Here is a 26,525-nt window from a genome sequence, read left to right as displayed (position 1 = left end):
ACTGGAAAAAGACATCTTCTTAACAGCCTACATAAGTCTCACTGGCTTCATATATACAGATATGCCCAATGATTTTTCTTCATGTACTTGCTGCCATGTCTCATTCATAAGGCTTCTTTTGCAGAAAGCCTTTCAGTATCCACATGGGTCCCTGCTGAGGCAAAGCCTTCTCCTCAGATGTAACTCATTCATAGAATATTCTTTCCCCAGCGGCTTTTCTATTGCCTCATGCGGCAGCTCAGTTCTCTCAAAGGCTGGGCCGGCGTACATCTCTCTTGGATAAGATGCTGGCATAAAAAAAGAGAAAGAGAATTTGTGATTTAAAGTTAAGACAGAATGAGAATATCGAATCCTAGACTGTACTTATTCAGACCCAAGATCGGCTGCAGTGTCAGAAATATCTGAATGCTTCCCCATGTAAACGAAGTAGTAGTAGTAAGCTAGTTACTCAGTAATTAGTTCTTCCTGTAGCAAACCAGGTCAATTTTAAAGTAAGGCCACAAGATAATTAAGGCAAATTTCCTTTATTTAATAATCAGTCCATATTTTACAGAAAAGTGGGATATAAATCTAGATAATAAATAATAATGATTTTTCAGACATCATATTGATGGAATGCTGAGCCTTAGCTATACAGGTACTCCTGTTGCGGTATGAGAACGCCATAGGAGTAGCAGCAGCAGCAGCAGCAGCCGCCTTGAGAGATGGGTACTTCCACTGGAGCATCATGAAGACTTTAGTAGAACATAGAGCAGCAGCAGAAACATCTAAGTTGTAGGATGGGGTTATTTTACAGCAGAAAAGCAGCATATCAAATTTTTAAGTTTGAAAAGAAGATATATATTAAATAGATCTTAGGATTGTTGTTGATCACAAGCTGAATATGAGTCAACAGTGCGCTGTGGCTGCAAAAAAGGCAATTTTTTTTTAGGTTCCATTAGTTTCCAAATCGCATGAAGTATTAGTTCCTCTCTATTCAGCACTGGTTAGGCCTCATCCTGAGCACTGCATTCAGTTCTGGACAGCACACTTTAAGAAGGATGCAGACAAACTGGAATAGGTTCAGAGGAGGGCAACGAGGATGATCATGGGACAGGAAACAAAGCCCTATGAGGAGAGACTGGAAGAACTGGGCATGTTTAGCCTGGAGAAGAGAAGACTGAGGGGAGATATGATAGCACTGTTTTAAGTGCTTGAAAGGTTGTCACACAGAGGAGGGCCAGAATCTCCTCTCGATCGTCCTTGAGTTCAGGACATGGAATAATGGGCTCAACTTACAGGAAGTCAGATTTTGGCTCCATATCAGGAAAAACTTCCTAATTGTTAGAACACTAGGAGAATGCAACCAGTTCCTAGGGAGGTGGTGGGCTCTTCAACACTGGAGGCTTTCAAGAGGCAGCTGGACAGCTACCTGTCAGGTATGTTTTAAGTTGGATTCCTGCATTGACCAAGGGGTTGGACTCGATGGCCTTTTAGGCTCCTTCCCACTCTACTATTCTATGATCTATGAGAGCATTACTGAAATTAGAGAGAATGAGAGCATCCCCCTTCTAGATCCCACCTCCATCTTTCTATGCAACTACAACTGATCCAGTCTTACCTCTACAGTAGCTTCAGAGCTAGGACTCAGCAATGAATAACTATTTTTTTCTGATGACAAATGTTATACAGTATTGAGATTAAAAAGTCATCTCACCTGCAGATTTTCAGATGTGAAGAGTACATGCTTCATTCTCTACTATAGGAAAAGGCATGGAATATTCATGAGGCTTCTTATGTATGTGGATTGTCTGGTGTCTGTAAAGAACTGATTTCAAAGGAAAACATTTCTCACACTCCAAGCATTTGTACATTTTCTCTCCTGTGTGGATTTTCTGGTGGGTCGTGAGGTATGATTTCCTAGCAAAACATTTTCCACACTCCAAACATTTATATGGTTTCTCTCCTGTGTGAATTCTCTGGTGGTTAACAAGTTTTGATCTCTGCGCAAAACATTTCCCACACTCCAAGCATTTAAAGGGTTTCTCTCCTGTGTGGACTCTCTGGTGGATCACAAGGTATGTTTTCTGAGCAAAACATTTTCCACATTCCAAGCATTTATATGGTTTCTCTCCTGTGTGGACTCTCTGGTGTATCATGAGATATGATTTCTGAGCAAAACATTTGCCACAGTCCAAGCATTTATATGGTTTCTCCCCTGTGTGGAGTCTCTGGTGCATCGTGAGATCTGATTTCTGAGCAAAACATTTGCCACACTCCAAGCATTTAAATGGTTTCTCTCCTGTGTGGACTATTTGGTGGTTCATGAGTTTGGATTTCTGCACAAAACATTTGGCACACTCCAAGCATTTATATGGTTTCTCTCCTGTGTGGACCCTCTGGTGCATCATGAGGTTTGATTTCTGAGCAAAACATTTTCCACACGCCAAGCATATATAGGATTTCTGTCCTGGGCAAACATGTGTCTCGAAGTGTGATTTCTGACCAAAACATTTCCCACATTCCAAGCATTTAAAGAGTGTCCCTTGTGTGTGGACTCTCTGATGCATCAAGAGATGAGATTTCTGAGCAAAACATTTTCCACACTCAATGCATGTAAAGGGTTTCTCTCCTGTGTGGATTCTTTGGTGGACCATAAGATGTGATTTCCGAGCAAAACATTTTCTACACTGCAAACACTTATAAGGTTTCTCTCCTGTGTGAACTCTCTGGTGGTTCATGAGTTTTGATTTCTGTGCAAAACATCTGCCACACTCGTGACATTTAAAGGGTTTCTCTCCTGTGTGAATTCTTTGGTGTATGATGAGATCTGATTTCTGAGTAAAACATTTCCCACATGCCAAGCATTCATACGGTTTCTCTCCTGTGTGGACCCTCTGGTGGTTCATGAGTTTTGATTTCTGAGCAAAACATTTCCCACATGCCAAGCATTCATATGGTTTCTCTCCTGTGTGGACTCTCTGGTGGTTCATGAGTACTGATTTTTGAGCGAAACGTTTCCCACATGCCAAGCATTCATACAATTTCTCTCCTGTGTGGACTCTCTGGTGGTTCATGAGTTTTGATATCTGAGCAAAACATTTCCCACACACCAAGCATTCATAGAGTTTCTCTCCTGTGTGAACTATCTGGTGGCTTACAAAAGCTGAGTAATGAGCAAAATGTTTCCCACACTCCAAGCATTCGTAGAGTTTCTCTCCTGTGTGGACTGTCTGGTGGTTCATGAGTTTTGATTTCTGAGCAAAACATTTCCCACATGCCATGCATTTATATGGTTTCTCTCCTGTGTGAACTCTCTGGTGGCTTACAAAGGTTGAATAATGAGCAAAATGTTTCCCACACTCCAAGCATTTATATGGTTTTTCTATTGTGTGGACTCTCTGGTGTCTTCCAATGGTGGCATAATCAGCAAAACATTTCCCACACTCCAAGCATTTAAAGGGTTTCTCTCCTGTATGGACTCTCTGATGTCTTGCAAAGACTGAGGAACCAGTAAAACATTTTCCACACTCCAAGCATTTAAAGGGTTTCTGTCCTGTGTGGACTCTCTCATGGTTCACAAGTATTGATTTCCAAGCAAAACATTTCCCACACTCCAAGCATTCATAGGGTTTTTCTGCTGTGTGGACTCTCTGGTGTGTCACAAGGTGCCATTTGTAAGCAAAACATTTTCCACACTCCATGCATTTATATGGTTTCTCTCCAGTGTGGACTCTCTGGTGTGTCACAAGATGTGACTGCTGAGTACAACATTTCCCACACTCCAGACATTTAAACGGTTTTTCTCCTGTGTGGACTCTCTGGTGTATCATGAGATGTGATTTCCGAGCAAAACATTTCCTACATTGCAAGCATATATAGGGTTTCTCTCCTGGGTGGAGTTGTTGATGTTCACGAAGGTTGGATTTCTGAGTAAGATGTGTCCCCCACATGGTGTCCAATTCCTTTTGCTTACACTCACCTGCTGGGAGAGAGGGCAGACAAAAAAGATTTAATTCAGAGCTTTGGAAATTTAGAAATCTGAGGAAACAGGTTGACGGGGGATACTGAGCTATTAAGACTATGGCAACCTTGAAACATCCCCTACAGAAGCAGTTCATCCACATCTCCTCTCTCCTTTTATCCCATTATTCCAAGCACTAAGTCATATCAAAGTAAGTAATATAAAACAGTTTAAGAGTTTGGTGTTGTACAATAATGACATAAAAAGGACACAGCCCAAATCCAAGTCTCACATTCTGAAATATGCAATGCAGAAAGGACATAAGGAAGGGAAAATGATGAGAGGTAGAGGTTAAAAACCCCTCTAGGACACACACCATAACGTAGTGAGGGGGTTTAAGAGTATTGAAAGTATCTGAGAGCAATGCCGTCAGGAGTCTAGACCAAGAGGCTAGACTCCTAGCAGGGGCACCCAAGGTGGAATGGTCAAAGCTGAGACACCAGACTAAGATGCATCCAAACTCAGAGGAAGGCAATGGTAAACCACCTCTGAATACCTCTTACCACAAAAACCCTATGAACAGAGTATCCAAAATGCAACATGAGATGGTGCTGGAAGATGAGACCCCCAGGTCAGAAGGCACTCACCGAGCTACTGGGGAAGAACAAAGGACAAGTACGAGTAGCGCTCTGACTAATGATGCAGCTGGGTCAAAGCCGAAAGGAAGCCCAGAGGCTGATGCGCACAGATGCGAAAGGAGATTCCGGAGTTGTACAATGCACACAATAGGAACATGGAATGTAAGAAGCACGAACCAAGGGAAGTTAGAAATTGTCAAGTAAGAAATGAACGTATCAACATTACAATACTTGGCGTGAGTGAATTAAAATGGACTGGAATGAGACATTTTCAATCAGGCAACGACAAAATATTTTATGCAGGAAATGAGAAATTAAGAAGAAACGGGGTTGCTTTAACAGTGAAAAGTGATGTAGCAAAAACAATTAGGAGCTATAATGTAAGGTCTGAGTGAGTGATATTGTGACGCCCTTCCCTGGCTCTGTCAGGTTCCTACCTGCTCGTGGCTACTGCCTTTCACTAGGCACCACCAGGGACTCCACCAGTCCGGACTGTCCTTTTTTATGGTTTCTCTCTCCGCTCTAGCACAGATCTCAATAGATCCCCCTGCTAGGCAGCACCGCCAGTCACGTTCTACAACCAATGTTCCCAGAGACCTTGCCTGAGTCTCTCTATCCAGTTACATTCGTGACTGCGTGCCTATGCTGTTCCCAACCCCCTTGTATCAATGCAGATAACTCATAACTCGGGGTTGCTTTGGATACTTATAATGTTATCTTCTCCTCTTCACCGCTGCCACCATTTGTTACTGTTTCCCTTCAGCCTTGGTTATTACCTTACCCTCCCTTCTGGTCTGTGAAACCCCAGCCAAGGATCAGGCCTTCGGTAAACCAAAATAGTATTTATTAAATAACATTAATAACAAGATAACTTTGATAATGATCTACAAGCTTATGGTTTCATCTATTACTGTGATATTTGACTTATTACTAATCCGAACTCCACCTCCCTCTTTCTCCACACTCTCCTGACATACACCAACTCACACCCACCTCCAAGCTCCACCAAAACAACCCACTAACGTCCACCCAGATTCAACTGTCATCCTTCCATTTACACTCTCAGCCATCCAAACACTCAGCCAATCATCCAGCATTCTACTGCTCATTTACTCCCCCCTCCTCTTTCATTCCACTTACCATGTATCTTCTATACAAACAGCACTTACCATATTTACATTAATACAGGAACATCACAGATATCAATGAGATTAAACAGGAAACCTATCAACATAACCATTATCCAAGTCTATGCTCCAGCGGCAAACACAGAAGAGGAATTGGACAGGTTTTACACAGACGTACAAGAAGAAATTGATCACACACCAAAACAAGATGTTCTGATAATCATAGGGGACTGGAATGCAAAGTAGGGAACAGAGAAGAACTAGGAATTGTGGGGAAATGAGGCTTAGGAGACAGAAATGAAGCAGGAGAAAGACTTATCAAATTCTGTGAAGCCAATAATTTGTTTCTCGCAAACACAATTTTTTGAGCAGCCGAAAAGATGACTGTACACGTGGACATCACCAAATGGACAATATAGGAGTCAGATTGATTATATAATTGGAAGCAGAAGATGGAGAAGTTCCATACTTTCTGCGAAAAGAAGACCAGGAGCAGACTGCGGATCATGAACTGGTAATACTGAAAATCAGAGTAAACCTAAGAAGATCAACCAAGTTATCATAATGCCAAAATACAATTTAGATAACATCCCAGAAGAATATAAAGATCAAATAAAGAACAGATTTGAGGCTTTAAACTTAATTGAAAGAGAACCAGAAGAACTATGGACTGAAGTCAGGGACATTATCAGGGAAGAATGCAAAAAGACAATACCTCTAGTTAAACAGCGAGAAAGACCTGAATGCATGACTGAAGAAACTCTTAAAATGGTTAAAGGGAGAAGGAAAGCAAAAGCAAAAGGAGATAGAAACACGATTAGAATCCTAAATGCAACAATACAGCAACTAGTACGTAGGGACAAACAGAACTATTACAATGATTATTGTATAGAAATAGAAGAGGACAACAAAAAGGATAGAACAAGAGCTCTATTCCAGAAGATTAGAGAAATTAAAGGGAAATTTAAACCCCGAGTAGGGCTGTTGAATAATCAACAGGGAAACACACTGACTGACCGAGATGAAATAAAAGGAAGATGGAAGCAATACAATGAAGAACTCTATAAAAGAGACTGAAGGATGGCAGATTCATTCACGGAGCAACCGTTATGAGGAACAACCAGAAATTTTAGAATGTGAGGTGAAAGCTGCTTTCAAGAAACAAATCACCAGGAACAGATGGCATACCAATATAGACATCCCAATTCCAAAGAAAAGGGATCCCAGGGAATGCAGTAATTATCGAACGATTGCCTTAATATCCCATGCAAGTAATGCTCCAGATTCTACAACAAAGGCTCTTACCATATATGGAGGGAGAAATGCCAGACGTCCAAGCTGGATTTAGAAAGGGAAAAGGCACCAGAGATCATATCGCAAACATACGTTGGATAATGGAATGGACCAAGGAATTTCAGAAGAAAATCACCCTGTGCTTTATAGATTACAGCGAAGCCTTTGCTGGTGTAGATCATGAAAAACTATGGAATGCTTTAAAAGAAATGAGGGTGCCACAGCATCTTTGTCCTGATGCGCAGCCTATACTCTGGACAAGAGGCTACTGTAAGGACAGAATATGGAGAAACCGATTGGTTCCCAATCAGAAAGGGTGTGAGACAGGGGTGTATTTTATCACCCTACTTGTTTAATCTATACGCAGAACATATCATTCAGAAAGTGGGATTGGACCAAGATGAAGGAGGTGAGAAAACTGGAGGGAGAAATATCAATAATTTAAGATATGCAGACAATACCATACTACTAGCAGAAACCAGGAATGATTTGAAACGAATGCTGATAAAAGTTAAAGAAAGCACAAAAGCAGGACTACAGCTGAACGTCAAGAAGACTAAAGTAATGACAACAGAAGAGTTATGTAACTTTAAAGTTGACAATGAGGACATTGAGGTTGTCAAGGATTATCAATACTTTGGCACAGATTAACAAAAAGGGAGACAATAGTCAAGAAAGTAGGAGAAGGCTAGGACTGGGAATGGCAGCTATGAGAGAACTAGAAAAGGTCCTCAAATGTAAAGATATATCACTGAACACTAAAGTCAGGATCATTTAGACCGTGGCATTCCCAGTCTTTATGGATGGATGTGAAAGTTGGGACAGTAAAAAAAGCAGATAAAAATCAACTCCTTTGATATGTGGTGTTGGAAGAGAGCTTTGTGCATACCATGGACTGCGAAAAAGACAAATAATTGGGTGTTAGAACAAATTACAGAACTATCATTAGAAGCTAAAAAGATGAAACTGAGGTTCTCATACTTTGGACACATAATGAGAAGACATGATTCACTAGAATAGACAATAATGCTGGGGAAAATAGAAGAGAGTAGAAAAAGAGGAAGGCCAAACAAGAGATGGATTGATTCCATAAAGGAAGCCACACACCTGAACTTACAAGATCTGAACAGGGTGGTTCACGACTGATACTGTTGGAGGTCGCTGAGTCATAGGGTCGCCATAAGTCGTAATCGACTTGAAGGCATATAACAACAACAAGAGGTTAAAAGGCCAGAGAAAGTGGAGAAGAGGTACGATTTCACATTCCAGAAGGGAGATTTGTGGATCCTAGAAGGCAGAGGGTGCCATGAAAATGCACTGGAGAGGGACTGACCAAGGCCTGAAATGTAAGTATCCCACACATGAGACAACAGGAAAAGATTGGGTAGGGAAAGGTCACGAGAGGGCAAATCCAGAGAAATGAGAGCTGGCAGACAATACTGGGCCACCAAGCAGGCGAGATTTTAAAACGAGTTATCACAAGGAAACAAAAACGAACGAATGTAGCATAACAACGTAGACATGTGGACAAAACAAGACTCAAATATGCTCAAAACCAACAAGAGCTAGGAATGGAGATGAAGTAAAACCGAGAAGGAAAGCAGAAAACGTCTCTGTAGAGATTGATCCAGGAGCCTCTATTCCTCTGTCCATATGTCAGGAGTGGCAGGTGCAACGTCCTGTCTGACATCCTGCACCTCTTGTGGCCGGCCAGATGATGAGTTGAGCTGACCGGAAGGGACTGGGCAGGGCAGCAGCATGGAGGAAGCAGAGGTATGTGCTCTATCAAAGTGCTGGCTGGCTGTGCATCTGTTGCAGGTCCCAAGGAGTAAAAAGACAAGGAGGGCAAGACAGAGGAGGTTAAACAGAGCAGCTCTGGACGTAGGAGACAGAGGGGTAAGGGATAAGGAGAAAGAAGCAGAGCAGAATGACAGGGCAGAATCAGAGAATACACAGAGAAGAGCTAGCAAATCTTACCACAGAGGGAAGGGAGACAGATTATTGGAAGGGGCAAGCCATCCCAGTGGCAAGTGAAGAAAGGAGGGATAAAAGTAGAAGGCCAGCGAGAGTCCTTATACTGCAGGACTTCAGAAATTACCAGGAAGGGTGAACCTATATAATAAACAATTTGCAGACCAGATCTGGTGATGACAAGAGCCCCAGGTGGTCTCTGATAGGAAGAAACACCCTGGGGTTTTGAAGATCCTTAGGACCTGCAAGAGAGAGGGTGAGAATTCTCCTGTTGACCTTCCAGGGATTCCTTTTGGTATTGACCTATCCACACTGTCTTGTTGCTAGGTTTCCTTGGCAGAGCTTGCAGTGTGTATGCAGAGACTGAAGCAGGATCCATGGGTGAAGGTCCCCCTCTTTATGGTTTGGTTCACCGGCTGTGTCAAAAGCTGCACAGCTATATCTATTGTTATTTTAACCGAACTCCCCAAGTGGGCTTGCTATTCAAAGGGTGACACTGAGCCCACTGGACGTCCATTTAAAGGGATAATTTCCATTCAAACGACACCTGCAAACTGGCGGAAAAATGGCAAATGCAATTCAATATAAACAAGTGTAAAATTATGCATATTGGAGCAAAAAATCTGAATTTCACATATACGCTCATGGGGTCTGAACTGGCGGTGACCTTGGGTTGTAGTGGACAGCACGATGAAACAGTGTGCTGAAGCTGTGAAAAAGGCAAATTCCATGCTAGGGATCATTAGGAAAGGGATTGAAAATAAAACAGCCGACATCATAATGCCGTTGTATAAATCTATGGTGCAGCCACATTTGGAATACTGTGTACAGTTCTGGTCGCCTCATCTCAAAAAGGATATTATAGAGTCGGAAAAGGTTCAGAAGAGGGCAACCAGAATGATCAAGGGGATGGAGTGACTCCCCTACGAGGAAAGGTTGCAGCATTTGGGGCTTTTTAGTTTAGAGAAAAGGCGGGTCAGAGGAGACATGATAGAAGTGTATAAAATTATGCATGGCATTGAGAAAGTGGATAGAGAAAAGTTTTTCTCCCTCTCTCATAATACTAGAACTCGTGGATATTCAAAGAAGCTGAATGTTGGAAGATTCAGGACAGACAAAAGGAAGTACTTCTTTACTCAGCGCATAGTTAAACTATGGAATTTGCTCCCACAAGATGCAGTAATGGCCACCAGCTTGGATGGCTTTAAAAGAAGATTAGACAACTTCATGGAGGACAGGGCTATCAATGGCTACTAGTTGCCAGTTGCCGGAAGCCTCAGGAGGGGAGAGTGTCCTTGCACTCGGGTCCTGCTTGTGGGCTTCCCCCAGGCACCTGGTTGGCCACTGTGAGAACAGGATGCTGGACTAGATGGGCCACTGGCCTGATCCAGCAGGCTGTTCTTATGTTCTTATGACAAAGGAGGGCTCACCAACAGCACCCTTCAGCCGATTTGCACTGACAGCAAGCCCCCTCGGCTGCACTAGGGAGTTCTGAAAGGGGAAGTCCTAAGTGTAGGCAAGCCCTGCTTGCAGAAGAAGAATCAGGAACTGCCTTTAAGCTCCTGGTTGTTCCTTGATGCCATGTCCTTACCTGTCCCATATCTAACATCACATATCAGGAGTCAGGCAGGTGAGTAAGATATGGGGGAAATGGCCACAGAACTCGAACTGGAACTCATGCCAGGCCTAGTTAGGTCATGGATTGCAGGTTCCCCACCCTTGTCCAAGGTGCACCTTCTGAAGTACACCACAACTGATTAGAAAAGCAAACCGACAAACCGCCTACCTCGCAGCTGGGCCCCCACTTCCGATCTTTCTCTGCAATGTGCAGCAGCAAGCAGCGACTGGATGCCACTGAGGCCACTCAGTTTATGTGGGACAATGAAGTTTGTACATGGCTTCCTTGGAAATCTTTGACTGAGAGCCGGGAAATAATAGTGAAACTCAACAGGCTAGGCCAGCACTCTGCATAAACTGGGAAGCTGCTTTATAACATGACCCGGAATCTTTTTTCAAAGTGCTTGTGTTTTGTGACATAAAAGCAGGGGGTTCTCAGCAGAGGAGTCAGTGAAGGGTTCTTTTAAAGGCAGAAAGTCTGAAGATCGCTAAACCTGGGAAAGCCCACGTGGGAATGGTTATGAAATATAATATCCATGGGGCAACCATTCCTCCTGCCTTCTGAAGGTTTCGTTCACTCTCAAAGGGCAGGAAATGTTTGAGAAGCACAACCTGGCAATCGTTAGTTGCAAGGCTTCTCTGGCAGAAAGCACATGAAGTGGAAATCTCAACATTTTAATCCTAGTTCCAAGAAAACTTTGGTCAGCTGCCTCCCCCTGACCCCTCACCTGAGTCAGCGCTGGAGTCCTCCGTTTCATCCAAGCCCTGAGAAGCTGCCACCCATGGCTCTTCCCCTTGCTCCAACTGGGAGATGAGATCAGGCTTAGCCGCTAGAAATCCTTCCCAGGAACGAAGAGAACATTGAATATCATGGGATGCAGTCAAACCCCCAAACTCTTCCCATGACCCCATAAAAGAAACTCCAACGAGCAAGACCCAAAAATACCTTTCACAAGCAATAAAACATTGTTATATAAAAAAAGTACCTTTCACAACAGAGTTTGCCATCAGTTTAGGGACAAATTCCTGTAATCCAATTTGGACACATCGCTTTGGTCCCCTGAGGAGGGTGAAAGGAGGGTGTCCTTCCAAAGATAAATGAAGCGTAAATATATTTAATTCGTTTCTTGCATTTTGACGTGTAGGAAATCTTTTCTAGAAGCACACTGGAAAAATATGACTCATGGAGGGGTATTTAATGACGCTCCACTCAAGAGGTGGAGTAAATCAGCTAACGTCTACAATATTAATTCCAGAGCTGAGTGGGCAGAGGAGGACAGGAAGGGGTTGCCCAGAAACTTGTAGGCCCTTTCATCAGCCCTGTAGGAGGTGGAAGGAGGAATCTGGAACAGGAAACAATGCTAAAGTTTGGAGATACCATGCTGATATCCTTGAAGGCCTCAAAACCTCTCTGGGCCATTCTTGGACTAATCACAAACAATTAAGGCCACACTAGATGTGATGGAGAAATATTTCTGTTTACATGTCTGCCCCGTTCACAAATACATCAAGAGGAGAGAGGGTTTCACTTTAACAGAAAAAGGAGCCTGTGGGAGACGGGCACTGAATCTTTTCTGCCCCTCATGCCTTATGCCAGCCCCCTTAAGCCAGTGCTCCAAAAAAGGGAGAAAAGTACCTAGAACAATCAGTGCATCAGTACAAGGTATATGGGTGGTGGTGGTGGTGGAAGGATTCTGCCTTCTGTACTCTGTTTACTGTTACTCCACATCACTCCCCATTTATATGTGAATTGGCCAGATGAATGAATGAAGACTCTGTAATATTTAGGTCTTCCCTCAGCCTACTCTGGCATACAATGGTGTGAGAAGGTAAGTACATCATGCAACTCAGTCTGATCTGTTGGGTTAGACCAGTGGTTCTCAAAACCTTTTTGGTTCGCAGCGCACTGTAAAACATATAAAAATTTTCTGGTGCACTTTGTGTACAAAATTAAAAATATATTAATATATTTTAAACTATGAATAAAAATAACTAAACAAATGGGTTTCATCTCATTTAAAAAAAATACTTTCATAATATTTGCGGCACACCTAGTCACCTCTTGTGGCGCACCAGTGTGCTGCCACGCACCATTTGAGAATCACTGGGTTAGACACAGAAAAGAAATGACTGAAGGAATCAGGGCATTAATCTTGTAAATACATAAAAGGCACAATCGTAACCATGTCAACCCAGAAATTCCTCCTGAATTCATTTGGACTTACTCCCAGGTACAAGGGGTTAGGATTGTAACCAAAGTCATTATTTGTCCAACGATGGATAGGACAACTTCAAGACTTCCAGCTCTTATGAAACAGAAACCAAATTTCTTACCCAATGAGGCCAAGTTTTCATAATTCTCCATCATGACATCTCTGTACAAGGCCCTTTGATCTGGATCCAGGAGAGCCCCCTGGCCCTCCGTGAAATACACAACAACATCCTCAAAGGTCACCGGCCCCTGTAAGGACAGATACATCCATTCTCAATCTGCACCCTATGTGGAAGCTGGTGGCCCCAATGTCAGTGGGGCAGTGAATCCCCTCCAGGTTTTCGCCTGAACTTTCAAGGAGCTGTCCAAGGTGCTTTCCCCTTGGACAGCTCCTTGAAAGTTCAGACTAAAACCTGGAGGGGATTCACTGCCCCACTGACATTGGGGCCACCAGCCTCCACTTAAATATCTCCAGTGACAATATTTCCTTCCACAGTCAAGCAGTGGTTACCCCCAGGAAGCTTCCCCTAATGCTTGGCCAAAATATGATGCTCTACTAGTTTTGTCTCTTACCCCTGGAGCAACAGAGACCATGATTTTTCCATCTTATCCATCATAACACTTGGTCATGGGGGGGGCTCTTCAGTGCTGCAAGATTTTGGGTCTGCGATTGTTACAATTCATCGACTGGGCAAGGATGAGATTTGTGCTTAGGTCTCCTTCTTCATCCACAACACAATGAGGTGGCAGAATGAGCTTCAGCACTTCAGTCTACAAATGGGGGATACCACTTATGAACGCTCCCCCCTGTTAAATGCGGTTCCCTGCAAACAGAAAGCCAGCACGGCAGGAAAAGCGCTGGATGAGAACCAGTTCTCTTTTTCTCCAAATTCACCACATAACACATAAGACGTAATATTTGATGTTCTTCTTGCTTGTGTACTTTTCCTCTCTCTCCACCTCTCACCACATACACCAGGGGATACCAAACGCAGCCAGAGTCTAGACGTATGTAAAAAAGTGGGGAGCAAGCTGAAGACAAAGGGAAAAGCCGCCCCAATTTTCCAAGTTCTGGGTAACATAAAAAAACCCTCACCCACCTTTTCTTAGTTTTGCGCTTCCCACCCTTACCTGCATTTATGAATGACGGGATCCAGAGGCTCCTCTCGCCTAACCCACGACCAACCCCCTCGCTTCTGCTTTGCGGATTCTCCGCTTCTGAATCCTTTCCCCGCCCCATTTTCCAGCTCAGCCAATTGCTCAACTCCTCAGCACCCAGTCGTTTTCCTCTTGGCCAATGAAATGTCGGGATCTTCAAGACTCAGACAGGCAGAAAGACCAGGCTGGAGGCCTGATCTCTTCCTCTCCCCCCCCTTTTTCGGTGCAGAGTCGGCCTCTTATGTTTCTACCGTCGGTCCCTGTTTTCATCAGAGACTTGGTTAATTATTTGAACTCCACTTTTCTGTCCCCGACGCAAAAAACGGCTGGTAGGATTAGAGACGAGACAAACTAACAAAAGAATCGTTTAAGGCAACAGCTGATGAAAAACAAATGGATAATAGGGGCAGTAGGAGGCATCCCAATTTTCTAGCACAATGGCGCCAACCGCTCGCAACGTATTTAATGTCATTTTTTAAAGGATATTTGTAATCTGTCTTTCTCCCGAAGGTTCCAGGACAGAAAATACACAAACGTTAAAAGCAGAAGTTAGGAGGTGAAAGGAGGCATCAGCCGACCTGCAGGAGTACAAAAAACTTAGCGGGTTTTTTTAGGAGGGAAGATCCGAACAGTCCTATAAGCACGCGCAGTGTTTACAGAACACTGTCTGTTGTTGGTAAGGGGGAGGGATGGAGGAGCGGAGGTCCTGCAAAAGGGCACAGCTGGCTAGCTGGCACCCTGAACCAAAACAGCCAAATGAGCATGGCCACAGGACACTTAAGATTTGTCTGTGGGATGGAAAACCAGAAAGTGGGAGGAAGAGGAATGAATGTATCCCGGTGGAGGGTCTGGTTGGAACAGCCAAGTGAAGCATTTTCAGTGGCTACAGCACACTGAATGTCTGTTGTTGGGTGTGGGGATGAATGAAAGGAGAGTGGGAGGAGGAATGGCATGGAGTATCATGGAAAAGGGTGTGCTGACTGGCATCCTGAACAGGAGCCCTCCACACTGCAACGTTTTGTTGGCAGTTCCACTTGTACTGAAAGGAACATGTTTTTTATTCAGGACTCTGCAAGTCAGAATGCAGGATCCCACCACACCCAGTGCATTCCAATGGGTAATTCATATGGACAGCAGCATTTGTTGTTGTTATGTGCCTTCAAGTTGACCCTATGAATCAGTGACCTCCAATAGCATCTGCCGTGAACCACCCTGTTCAGATCTTGTAAGTTCAGGTCTGTGGCTTCCTTTATGGAATCAATCCATCTCTTGTTTGGCCTTCCTCTTTTTCTACTCCCTTCTGTTTTTCCCAGCATTATTGTATTTTCTAATGAATCAGGTCTTCTCATTATGTGTCCAAAGTATGATAATATCAGTTTCATAATTTTAGCTTCTAGTGATAGTTCTAGTTTAATATGTTCTAACACCCAATTATTTGTCTTTTTTGCAGTCCATGGTATGCACAAAGATCTTCTCCAACACCATATTTCAAATGAGTTGATTCTTCTCTTACCTGTTTTTTTCGCTGTCCAACTTTCACATCCATACATAAAGATCAGGAATACCATGGTCTGAATGATCCTGACTTTAGTGTTCAACGATACACCTTTGCATTTGAGGACCTTTTCTAGTTCTCTTACAGCTGCCCTCCCCAAAAGCAGCCTGATGAATTGAATTGAAACTTTATTTTTACCCCGCCCTTTTTCCAAACAGGAACTCAGGGCGGCTTACAAATAGAACTACATAGAAAAACATACAATTAAAATACAATTAAACTATGCACAACCTTAAAACCGTGAAAGGCACTTAAAAATCTAAAAACAATTTAAAATAATACAAATTGGGGTGAGTTAGATTTTATCATTATTGCTTTTAGATTTAAATGTTATTGTATTGGTGTGTCATTTTGTGTTATTTTGTTCATTTTGTACGTCGCCCAGAGTGGCTGGATGGCCAGCCAGATGGGCGACTAAGAAATCCAATAAATTAAATTAAATTCATTATGAGGAGACAAAAAGAGAAAGAGATGAAGCAAAAATAAAAGTCACTCCAAAGGATTTTGCTGTGTATGAGCCTGGTCAAGATCCACAAATTTACCTCACAACATTTGAAAAGGCAGCTCAGATGTGAGGGCTACCTGAAGATAAATACATGCAGTATTTATCAAATTTAATTAAAGGGGAATTGGCTGAGGTGTATCAGTATTTCCCCTCAGACAGGCCAGTGACATACGCTGAATTCAAAGAAGCAGTGTTTAAAAGATTTAGACTGGGGCCTGATTATTTTAGAAAACTGTTCAGAAACTGCCAGATACAGACAGGGAGGTATTTCATGGAGCTGGGGGCAAAACTGATGGACATATTTGGAAAATGGGTGACAAGTGCTAAAGCTCAGTCTGTGGAAGAGGTGAAGAACCTCATGATATTAGATCAGTTGTACCATCAATTGCCACCTGAAATTAGGTTGCTGGTGAAAGATCGTTCCCCTAAATCTGTGCAGGAAGCAGCAGAGCTGACAGATCATTTTACCTCAAACCAAACTGGTTGGATGGGAAAACCACAAAGAGATTTTAAACCAAGACCAAATAACAATGGCAGAAAAGATGTGGCACCACAGAGAGAAAACCCTCCAATAAAATCAGAAAGGCACAGGACACCTCAGTTTGGGTCTGTGTTTCCTAAAATGGAGGAGAAACTCTGCTACAAATGTGGTATGGCAGGCCATCTCCGTTTTCAATGTGAGAATATAAACCCCATCATTAATCCTGCTCAAGGAAGAACAGTGAAAAGTGAACTGAGAGAGGGAGAAACAAAGAAAATACAATTCTGTCAAATAAGCTGGTCAAATGTTCAAGATTTTGACTCAAGCTTGAGAAAAGAAGTGTGTGTGCAAGGGGCAAAATATTGGGCTTTGCTAGACACTGGTGCTGCTCAGACCTTACTGAGGCCAGATTTGATAAGATCTGAAGAAATTTTACCTCAAGAAAAGTTGGTAATCCAAGGTGTGAGAGGTGAACCAGAAAGCATTCCCATGACCCTAATAAAACTGAAATGGAGAGGAAAAGAGGAGACTTATAAAGTGGGTATCATTGCCCAGCAACAAGAACCTGTAATTTTGGGCAGAGAAGTTATGGGGGCACAAGGAAAAATTTATGTGGTGACCAGACAACAACTTGGCAAAGCAGCAGGAGCCATCTTATCTGACGCTGAACAAAACAGGGTGGAACCTGTAATCGAGCCTGAGGTCACCATAGCAACCCCTAGTGTGCCTGGAGTGAATGAAACTGTTACGAATGTTTTCTACTGCAGAATCACAACAGTTCAGGGATGAGCTGGAAAATGATAGCAGTTTGAAAATAATAAAGGAAAAATCCTTCCACAAAGAATCCCCTTTACAGAAACTCTGAGGGATCAAACTGTGTGGGCAGTGGCGTCACTAGGGTTGGTGTCACCCGGTGCGGTAACTCATGGTGTCACCCCCATGGACCTCCTCCTGTACCAGACCATACAGAATCCTTAGTAATGTTTTTTGTACTGTTACTTGTAAATTGTAATTCCCGTATATCACTGGAAGAGTTCCATATACATCCCAATTCCAAAGAAAGGGGATCCCAGGGAATGCAGTAATTATTGAACTATTGCCTTCATATCCCATGCAAGTAAAGTAATGCTCAATATTCTACAACAAAAGCTCTCACCATATATGGGGTAAGAAATGCCAGACGTTCAAGCTGGATTTAGAAAAGGAAGATGTACCAAAGATCATATTGCAAACATATGTTGGATAATGGAACGGACCAAGGAATTTCAGAAGGAAATCACCCTGTTCTTTATAAATTACAGCAAAGCCTTTGATTGTGTAGATCATGAAAAACTATGGAATAGAAATGGGGGTGCCACAGTATCTGATTGTCAAGATGTGCAAGCTATACTCTGCACAAGAAGCTACTGTAAGGACAGAATATGGAGAAACTGATTGGTTCCCCATTGGAAAGGGTGTGAGACAAGGGTGTATTTTATCACCCTACTTGTTTATATGTAGAACATATCATACGGAAAGCGGGATTGGACCAAGATGAAGGAGGTGAGAAAATTGGAGGGAGAAATATTAATAATTTTAGATATGCAGACAATACCATACTATTAGCAGAAACCAGTAATGATTTGAAACGAATACTGATGAAAGTTAAAGAGGAAAGTACAAAAGCAGGACTACAGCTGAAAGTCAAGAAGACTAAAGTAATAACAGAAGATTTCTGTAACTTTAAAGTTGACAACAAGGACATTGAACTTGTCAAGGATTATCAATACCTTGGCACAGTCAAGACATCAGAAGAAGGCTAGGACTGGGAATGGCAGCTATGAAAGAACTAGAAAAGGTCCTCAAATGCAAAGATGTATCACTGAACACTAAAGTCAGGATCATTCAAACCATGGCATTCCCAATCTCTACGTATGGATGTGAAAGTTGGACAGTGAAAAAAGCAGATAAAAGAAAAATCCACTCATTTGAAATGTGTTGGAGGAGAGCTTTGCACATACTATGGACTGCAAAAAAGACAAATAATTGGGTGTTAGAACAAATTAAACCAGAACTGTCATTAGAAGCTAAAACAATGAAACTAAGGTTATCATACTTTGGACACATAATGAGAAGACATGATTCACTAGAAAAAGACAATAATGCTGGGGAAAACAGAAGGGGGTAGAAAAAGAGGAAGGCCAAACAAAAGATGGATTGGTTCCATAAAGGAAGCCACAGACCTGAACTTACAAGATCTGAACAGGGTGGTTCATGACAGATGCTACTGGAGGTCACTGATTCATAGGGTCGCCATAAGTTGCAATCAACTTGAAGGCACATAACAACAACAAAACCACTCTACATTCAGGGAACACCCAAGTGAAATAATACAGCTCATAAAACACTATTAAAATATAAAAACCAGCAAGTCTTAAGGACTACTAGGGGGAAAATAGACTAATTTGGAAAAGCATGGGAGAAAAGCGTTCAAAAAAGTAAAAAATGTTGACAGCATTGGGGCCTGCTTCACTTCTAAGGGAACAGAATTCCAGAGAATTGGTGCCACAGCACTAGAAGCATGTGCTCGAGTCAACTTAAATACAGGTCCTTCCCAGTCAGATACTTAGAAGGCAAATATGTTTCTAAGTTCATTGTCAATGAAAACAATATTCCAATGATTAGTAGTTCCAGTTAAAGCAACAGAACTAATTAAAAAGCCAAGCACAGGATATGCATTTTAATTCTTTGCACACACTTTTTGTTGCAATGCATAGAATAGTATCGCTTATATATTGAAAGCTTCTCCAAGTAATATTTACCAACAATACTAGGTTGTACAATACCACACAGAGGCTGCCTCTGTTACCAAATGCCAATGACTCACTCAGCTAAGCTGACTCACTTGACATAATTACTTCCATCTTTTAAACCTTCAGCACTTAAAAGTGGTCTGCCTAATCCATTGTGTTATGCTGTTAGTAAAAGAACACCACATTTTTAAAGTGGATGAAAAGCAAGAAATTCTAAAAGCATAACACTTGTAAATAGGAACTATGAAAACATTAATGTATAAAAGCAACAGTAACTGAATACAGTGCAATCCTATACCTGCACGCTCAGAAGTGTCCTATTAAGTTCAATGCGGCTTGCATGCGGATGTAGAGTTGCAGTCTCAGGCAACAAAGTAAAACACAGGTTTAAATAACATCCCCCGAGGATGGAAGCATTTTCCCAAATAGTCAAGGGGCTGTTTAGAAAAGACGGGAGGACAACCACCCGAAGTTGAGCAGAACACACTTTTTTCCTTGCATTGCAATACAGTCCTGCGCTGAGCTCAGTGGAGCTATTTCTGAGTAAACATGCATAGCATCGGTCTGCTTGATACAATGCTATACGCACACTCGAGGAAGAAACTCTGAGTAAACATGCACAGGGGGTGGCAGTGCACGCCTGCAATCCTGTGCAAGATAGCAAGTGTGCACTGCCATCCCCTGCGCTTGTTTCCTCGGAGTCTCTTCCTCAGGTGTGCATATAAGTCCCATTAAACTATGAGGCTCCCTGGCAGGCAGAAGTTCTCCAGCTGCATGGCTCAGGTTGCAGGCAGGCCTCATCCATGTGGCTCTCCGGCAAGCCTGCCAGAAGGACTGCAGCAACTGGAGGAGGAGCAGGAGCCGTCTCCCCAGTCTGCACCCCACCGGCAAGGGTGGCAAGAAACTTTTATCTCGCTCGCTGTTTCCCTCTCTCTGCTTCTGCAAATCCCTCTCCGGCCTTACACATGGCGAGAAGGTGGCGGCTGCCCCAGCCACCCAGTGGCGCGCAAGACAGTTTCCCCTGGTGTGGTGGTGGTGCAGCAGCCTCTAGCCTAGCCTGCCTGGTAACAGGCTGCAATGCCACCTCTGCACACTGGAGATTCTGTAAGTGTCCAATTATTTCCTCAAGACAAGACATGTCATTGGACCACATATGAGGTGTCTTTAAGTCCTTGAGGACTCATTAGGTGAATGAACTTACCTTCCGTCGATATGAGCGTCTATTAACTTCAACAATATAAGTGCAGGGATTTATTTGCCCCATGCATGTTCCTTTTGTCCAATGACATGTCTTGTCTTGAGGAAATAATTGGACACTTACAGAATCTCCAGTGTGCAGAGGTGGTAGCTCTTTTGAATCCCTGTCATAATAGCTGTTAGTTTTATTGTGTTTGTGTTGCAGCTGATCTTTGACTTTCATTGCAATTTTCGGTTACAATCATGCAAAAGCTGTAGGTAGAAAGGATTGTGTGCGTCTGAACATAAGTATTTGCACTGGGCTGCTATTCATGCCAGCAGTCAGAGTATTTATCCACTCCAGGATAGCTTGCCATATGTTTTCTTTATTTCTTGCTGTTTTCTTTAATAAAGTTTTTGCAATTTTGATGGTTGATTCAGCTTTGCCATTAGACTGATTGTTGTAGGGAGATAACATTATGTGGTGAAATTCCCAGTCTTTTGAAAATGTGGCAAATTCTTTGGAAGTGAACTGTGGTCCACCATCTGAAACCACACAGTCAGATATCCCAAGTCTGCTGAAGTGGTTCATGATTCTTTCTATTACGGTTGCTGATGTTGTATCTGGCAGCTTATCCATTTCCCAGAAGTCTGAATAGTAGTCTACTAGAATGAAATAACTGCTGCTGTTTTCTGTGAAAAGGTCCATCCCTACCTTACTCCATGGTCTGTTAGGAATGCTGCGTATCACCAATGGTTGTTTTTGTTGACTGGCTTGGAACTCAGCACACACATCACAGTTGCATACAAGGTCTCTGATGTCATTAGTAAGTTTGGTCAGTATACCACATCCCTAGCTTTCCGCAAACATCCTTCTATTCCAGATGTATTCCGATGTATTCTTGATAATATGTCTTTTCTCATGGCCTTTGGAATGAGTATTTGGTGTCCTTTGAATATGATGCCATCTTGGACACTTAATTCATCACGATAGTTCCAGTATTCCTGAATAGACACTGGAGCTTTGTCCTGGGTGGCTGGCCGACCTGCTAAGACAACAGAGAGCAATACTTGTAGTTCTTTTTCCTGTAAAGTATGTTCCTGGACTCTTTGAAGTCCTTGATGTGAGATAGGCATATAAGCAGCTTGATTAATGCTTTCTAGTTGCTTTTGTCTGGCTTGCACTTCAAGAAAATTGAGTATCTCATAGTCTTGCTTATCAGTGTGCCTGTCATGTGGCAAGGGTGCTCTGGATAGGAGATCCACTATGAACATCTCAGCTCCTTTTTTATAATGTACCTTCAAGGGATAGCATTGTAGCCTAAGAAGCATGCGTTGGAGGCATTTTGGAGCTGATAGTAATGACTTCTTAAAAATAACTTCCAGATGCTTATGATCGTTGTCAACCTTGATGCATTTCTGACCTTGTATATATTGGTCAAATTTTTCACAAGCAAATACTGTTGCTAAGCATTCTTTTTCAATTTGGGCATAATGCCGTTCAGTCTGTGATAAAGACCTTGATGCAAAAATCTCCACAGCCATACACCAAAATGTCATCTGCAACTACACTGATTCCTTTGAGATCCACCAGTGCACCTTGTTGGTGGTGCTGATACTCTTCTGCTGCTGGTTTTATTCCAAAAGGCATTCTCAGCCACTTATAACTTCCTTCTGGGGTCCAAAATGTAGTAAGGTGGCTGCTTTCTTCATCTAATAAGATTTGCCAATAATACCCATCTTTTACATCTAAAACAGAGAATATTTTTGCCTTGGCAAGGTCTGATAAGGTTTCTTCCATGGTGGGCATCTAGTAGTGAGCTCGTAATCATGCCATGTTTAAATTACTTGGATCTATACAGATGCAAAGTTTACTAGGTTTCTCTATGCCCACCATGCTGCTTGTCCACTTGGTAGGTTCTGTCAATTTGGCAATTATTCCATCTTTTTCCATTTGTCTTATTGCCGTTATTATTTTGTCTTTTAATGTGACAGGGACTCTACGTGGCATATGATGCACTGGCTGCACAGTGTCATCCACTTTGAAAGGTAAGGTGCCTGGAAGACAGCCAAGTCCCTCAAAGACATCATGGTAATTTTTTAGAATATGTGCCTTTGCTATGCCACTTTGTACTTGTCCCCTAGCCAAGGTACTGTTGGCTTCAAGTCTGAGTGTATGGATGTCTTGTGTAGTATTTAATGTTACCAGTTTCATACTTTCACTCGTGCCTGCTGATGTTGTTATGTGCCTTCAAGTCGGTTACGACTTATGGCAACCCTATGAATCAGTGACCTCCAAGAGCATCTGTCATGAACCACCCAGTTCAGATCTTGTACATTCAGGTCTGTGGCTTCCTTTATGGAATCAACCCATCTCTTGTTTGGCCTTCCTCTTTTTCTACTCCCTTCTGTTTTCCCCAGCATTATTGTCTTTTCTAGTGAATCATGTCTTCTCATGATGTGTCCAAAGTATGATAACCTCAGTTTAATCATTTTAGCTTCTAGTGACAGTTCTGGTTTAATTTGTTCTAACACCCAATTATTTGTCTTTTTCACAGTCCATGGTATCCGCAAAGCTCTCCTCTAGCACCACATTTCAAATGAGTTGATTTTTCTCTTATCCACCTTTTTCACTGTCCAACTTTCACACCCATACATAGAGATCGGGAATACCATGGTCTGAATGATCCTAACGTTGGTATTCAGTGATACATCTTGGCATTTGAGGACCTTTTCTAGTTCTCTCACAGCTGCCCTCCCCAGTCCTAGCCTTCTTCTGATTTCTTGACTATTGTCTCCATTTTGGTTAATGGCTGTGCTGAGGTATTTATCTATCATATAGTCTCATATTAGCCTTGCTTGGTGATGGCTTTGCCTCTCCATCTTGCATCATATTGAGACAATCTCTGTAACTCATTACATTTACAGATGTACCACTGTCTCTTTACAACGCTGTTGGTTCCTAGTTCCCAGTTCCTTATTCGCTTGAAAGTTCAAAATACTAAAAAAGAAGAAAAGTTGACACATCTGATTGACATTCAGTGTCTTGGTTTAGCCAGGACTGCAAAGTTTCTGTGCAAGGTGCTAATACAAGTTTGACAAACCATTTTTTTGTCTTAGTATACACTGTTTTGATGTCATGCATATAGAAAATAGCACTGTCTGAATTACTGTATAGATCATCATTGCCTATCTGTTTCACATGCTGTGCAGATTTTTTCTGTTTAGATTGTTTGCAAAGTCTTGCATAATGATATCTTTTACCACAGCTTCTGCAAATAGTTCCAAATGCTGGACATTTGCCAGGATCATGAATTTTGCCACAGTATCCACAACTCTCACTTTGAAATCTTCTGGGCTCAGCACTATTTTTGCATGATGGCATATGCATGTTAGAATGTTTATTTTTGCTGATATAATGCATGCTATCATCTTCTGAAGGGTGCATTTCTTGCATTTGCACAAGGGTTCGTTCACTAGCCTTGCATGTGTCCATGGCTTCCTGCAGAGTCAAGGCAGACTTTCGGAGCATTCTCATCTGTGCTTCCTTGTCCTTAATGCCTATAACCAATCTGTCTCTAGTCAGTTCTTCTTTTAAAGTGCTATATGCACATGAATCTGCCTTTTTGCATAATTTAGCAACACCCTGATCTGTAGTTTCATCAGGTTCTTGTGCACATTTGTTAAAGAGGTAGCGTTCATATATAACATTTCTAGTAGGTTCAAAATGCCTTTGAAGGGCTTCTAGCAATTTGGAGGGATCTTGTCTGTCTGCTGCTGTAATATCAAGGTGCTGCTGCAGCAAATGACATTTCCCCCCATCACTGAGAGCAGTGTTGCAACCCTAATCTTTTTATCTTTGCCATCCAGTCCTGTTGCTATTTCATAATTCTCCCACTGCACTTTGATAAACATCCAGTTATAAAAAACATCACCTGCCATGTCCATGGGCCCTGGAATGGAAATCATGCTGGCTGCCATTGCCAAAGTATCTTCTCCTGCCACCAGTGTGCTTGTTGCCTTTGTAAGCAGTGGTGCTTGAGCCCTCCTTTTCTTCAGGAAAGTAGATTCACTTCTGAAACCATGTTTTAATAGTGCTTTCTTTGCTCAGAGAAGACAGGAACCTCCTTGCTAAGCTTTATTGAGAGAATGAATACAAGATCTATAGTGCTTGCTCAGGCTCCTCCCATTTGACATTTATACTAGACTTCAGCTTCAAGATCTCTATGGTAATCTCCTTGCAGTTCCCTCTGCTAGACGGAACTGCTACCTATTATAAACAGAGCTTGGAAGATTACTTTTTTAAAGTAATAAATTACAGTTACAATTACATGGCCCCAAAAGTAGTAATTACTGTTACAATTACAATTGCTCTGAAAGTAACTGATTACTTTACTTTTTCTCAAAAGTAATCATTGCAATTACATTTCAGTTACTTTAAAAAAAATCCCTACAAGGTGCTGGCCTGGCTGCTGCACATCTAAGTAGCCTAAAACAACATTAAAAATAAACACACACATACAGAGGTAGTAGAATAATTCTTTTTATCCATAAGATAGCAATGGTGGTCTCTCCACTGGTAAGGGAGGTGGGGAAGGAGGCAGAGGTCACAGCTCTTTGCACATCAAACCAAATTTCAAACATTTGTATTCTGCTATGCAGGGTAAAAAAATCCCTCTGAAGGTGGCTGACATCAAAAGCAAAACAATACTACAACATTAATTACATATCATAGAATATTAAGTTGGAAATGGCCTTTAAGATCATCAAGTCCAACCCCACTGAGCAGGGGGTTGGACTTTTTGGCCTTATGGGTCACTTCCAATGCTACTATTCTATGATTCCCTGATTCTGTTTAGACACATATTCACTAATAGGCAAAAACTTGAGATTTAAGAATGTACTTATAGCCAACAGCGATTTCTATCAAACTTTAAAAAGCAGGGAAATTGGGCAGCTATAGTGAATGCACCAGGGCAGCAGGAGACCTGACTTCCTCTCTGAGATATTGCACTGCCCTACAAATCTGTAAAAATACAAACACAATTTGGGTTGGTCTTTCACAGTGCAATCCACTTCCTGTGTAGCTTGGAAGAATTTGGTAACATGTACCTCTGAGCATATGGTGATCATTTGCATGCTTATTGAATTAATTGGGATTTACTCCTGTGCAATCATGCTTGGGATAGGACTGACCTGAGGGGGAAGGGGAGAGGAGAGGGGAGGGGAGGGAAGTGGGGGAGGGGAGGGGAGGAAAGAGGGGACAGGATTGGAAGGAGAGGGGGGAGGGACAGGAGAGAGGGGATAGGAGGGAGGAGGAGGGTAGGGTAGGTTTGATCATTTGCATGCTTATTGATTTCAATGGGATTTACTCCTGTGCAATCATTCATAGGATAGGTGAAACGGACCAAGGGGGAAGGGGGAGGGGAGGGTAGAGGTAGGGAGGGGAGTGAGGAGTTTGGATGAGTGGGCACTTGGCAGAGGGAAAGCCCTTTTGCTTTCCAAATGAAAAACATTTGACAGTATTATTATTTGGGGTTTCCCCCCCACTTTTTTATTCTACAGCAGACACATGTAGTCTCCAACCCAAAGTTAAACCAAAGCTGTCCCTGGCCACATCCACACCAGACATTTATTCCACTTTAAACAGTCTTGACTTTCAACATATAATCCTGGAAAGTGTAGTTTGTGAAGGGTGCTGAGAGTTGTTAGGAGACACCAGAGCTCTGTCAGGGGAATAGGAGTCTCTTAACAACTCTCAGCACCCTTCACAAACTATGCTTGCTAAGATTCCCTTCCCAGGGAAGCCGTGACTGTTTAAAGTAGAAGAAATATCTGCTGTGGGAGTGGTCCTCTGACTAGTCTGATTATCTGATTAGTTTGATCATCCCAGTCTGCTTCTGTGTTGGAATTGCTTTTTAATATGTTTTAAACTTTTTTTAAAAAAAATGTTTTTTAATCTTTTTTTTAAGATGTCTTCAAAGCTTTTTAAAAAATGTTTTTAAAGTTGTTTTGTTTTAATGTATATTAAGGTCCATTTTTGCGATGTTTTGAAGT

The 26,525-nt window shown here is 42.3% G+C and overlaps 2 protein-coding genes across 2 annotated transcripts in view; one reads left to right on the top strand and one right to left on the bottom strand.

The window, feature by feature from the left end:
• Positions 1–13,610, bottom strand: part of LOC133378856 (zinc finger protein 27-like) — a 38,989-nt gene extending 25,379 nt beyond the window's left edge. The window contains exons 1-6 of the mRNA XM_061613469.1: positions 13,375–13,610; positions 12,924–13,050; positions 11,576–11,674; positions 11,318–11,428; positions 1,724–3,964; positions 226–287 (exon numbers count right to left, since the gene is read on the bottom strand). Coding sequence (XP_061469453.1) covers positions 226–287; positions 1,724–3,964; positions 11,318–11,428; positions 11,576–11,674; positions 12,924–13,050; positions 13,375–13,395 — 2,661 coding nt within the window. The 5' untranslated portion in view covers positions 13,396–13,610. The remainder of the gene's footprint in view (positions 1–225; positions 288–1,723; positions 3,965–11,317; positions 11,429–11,575; positions 11,675–12,923; positions 13,051–13,374) is intronic.
• Positions 1–26,525, top strand: part of LOC133381018 (galectin-1-like) — a 149,763-nt gene that overhangs the window by 43,517 nt on the left and 79,721 nt on the right. The gene's annotated exons all lie outside the window — the stretch shown is intronic.

The sequence above is a fragment of the Rhineura floridana genome, chromosome 3, assembly GCF_030035675.1.
Source record: "Rhineura floridana isolate rRhiFlo1 chromosome 3, rRhiFlo1.hap2, whole genome shotgun sequence".
NCBI classification, from domain to species: domain Eukaryota; kingdom Metazoa; phylum Chordata; class Lepidosauria; order Squamata; family Rhineuridae; genus Rhineura; species Rhineura floridana.
Note: the sequence above shows the minus strand (reverse complement) of the source record. Positions and strands in the feature narration are given on the sequence as shown.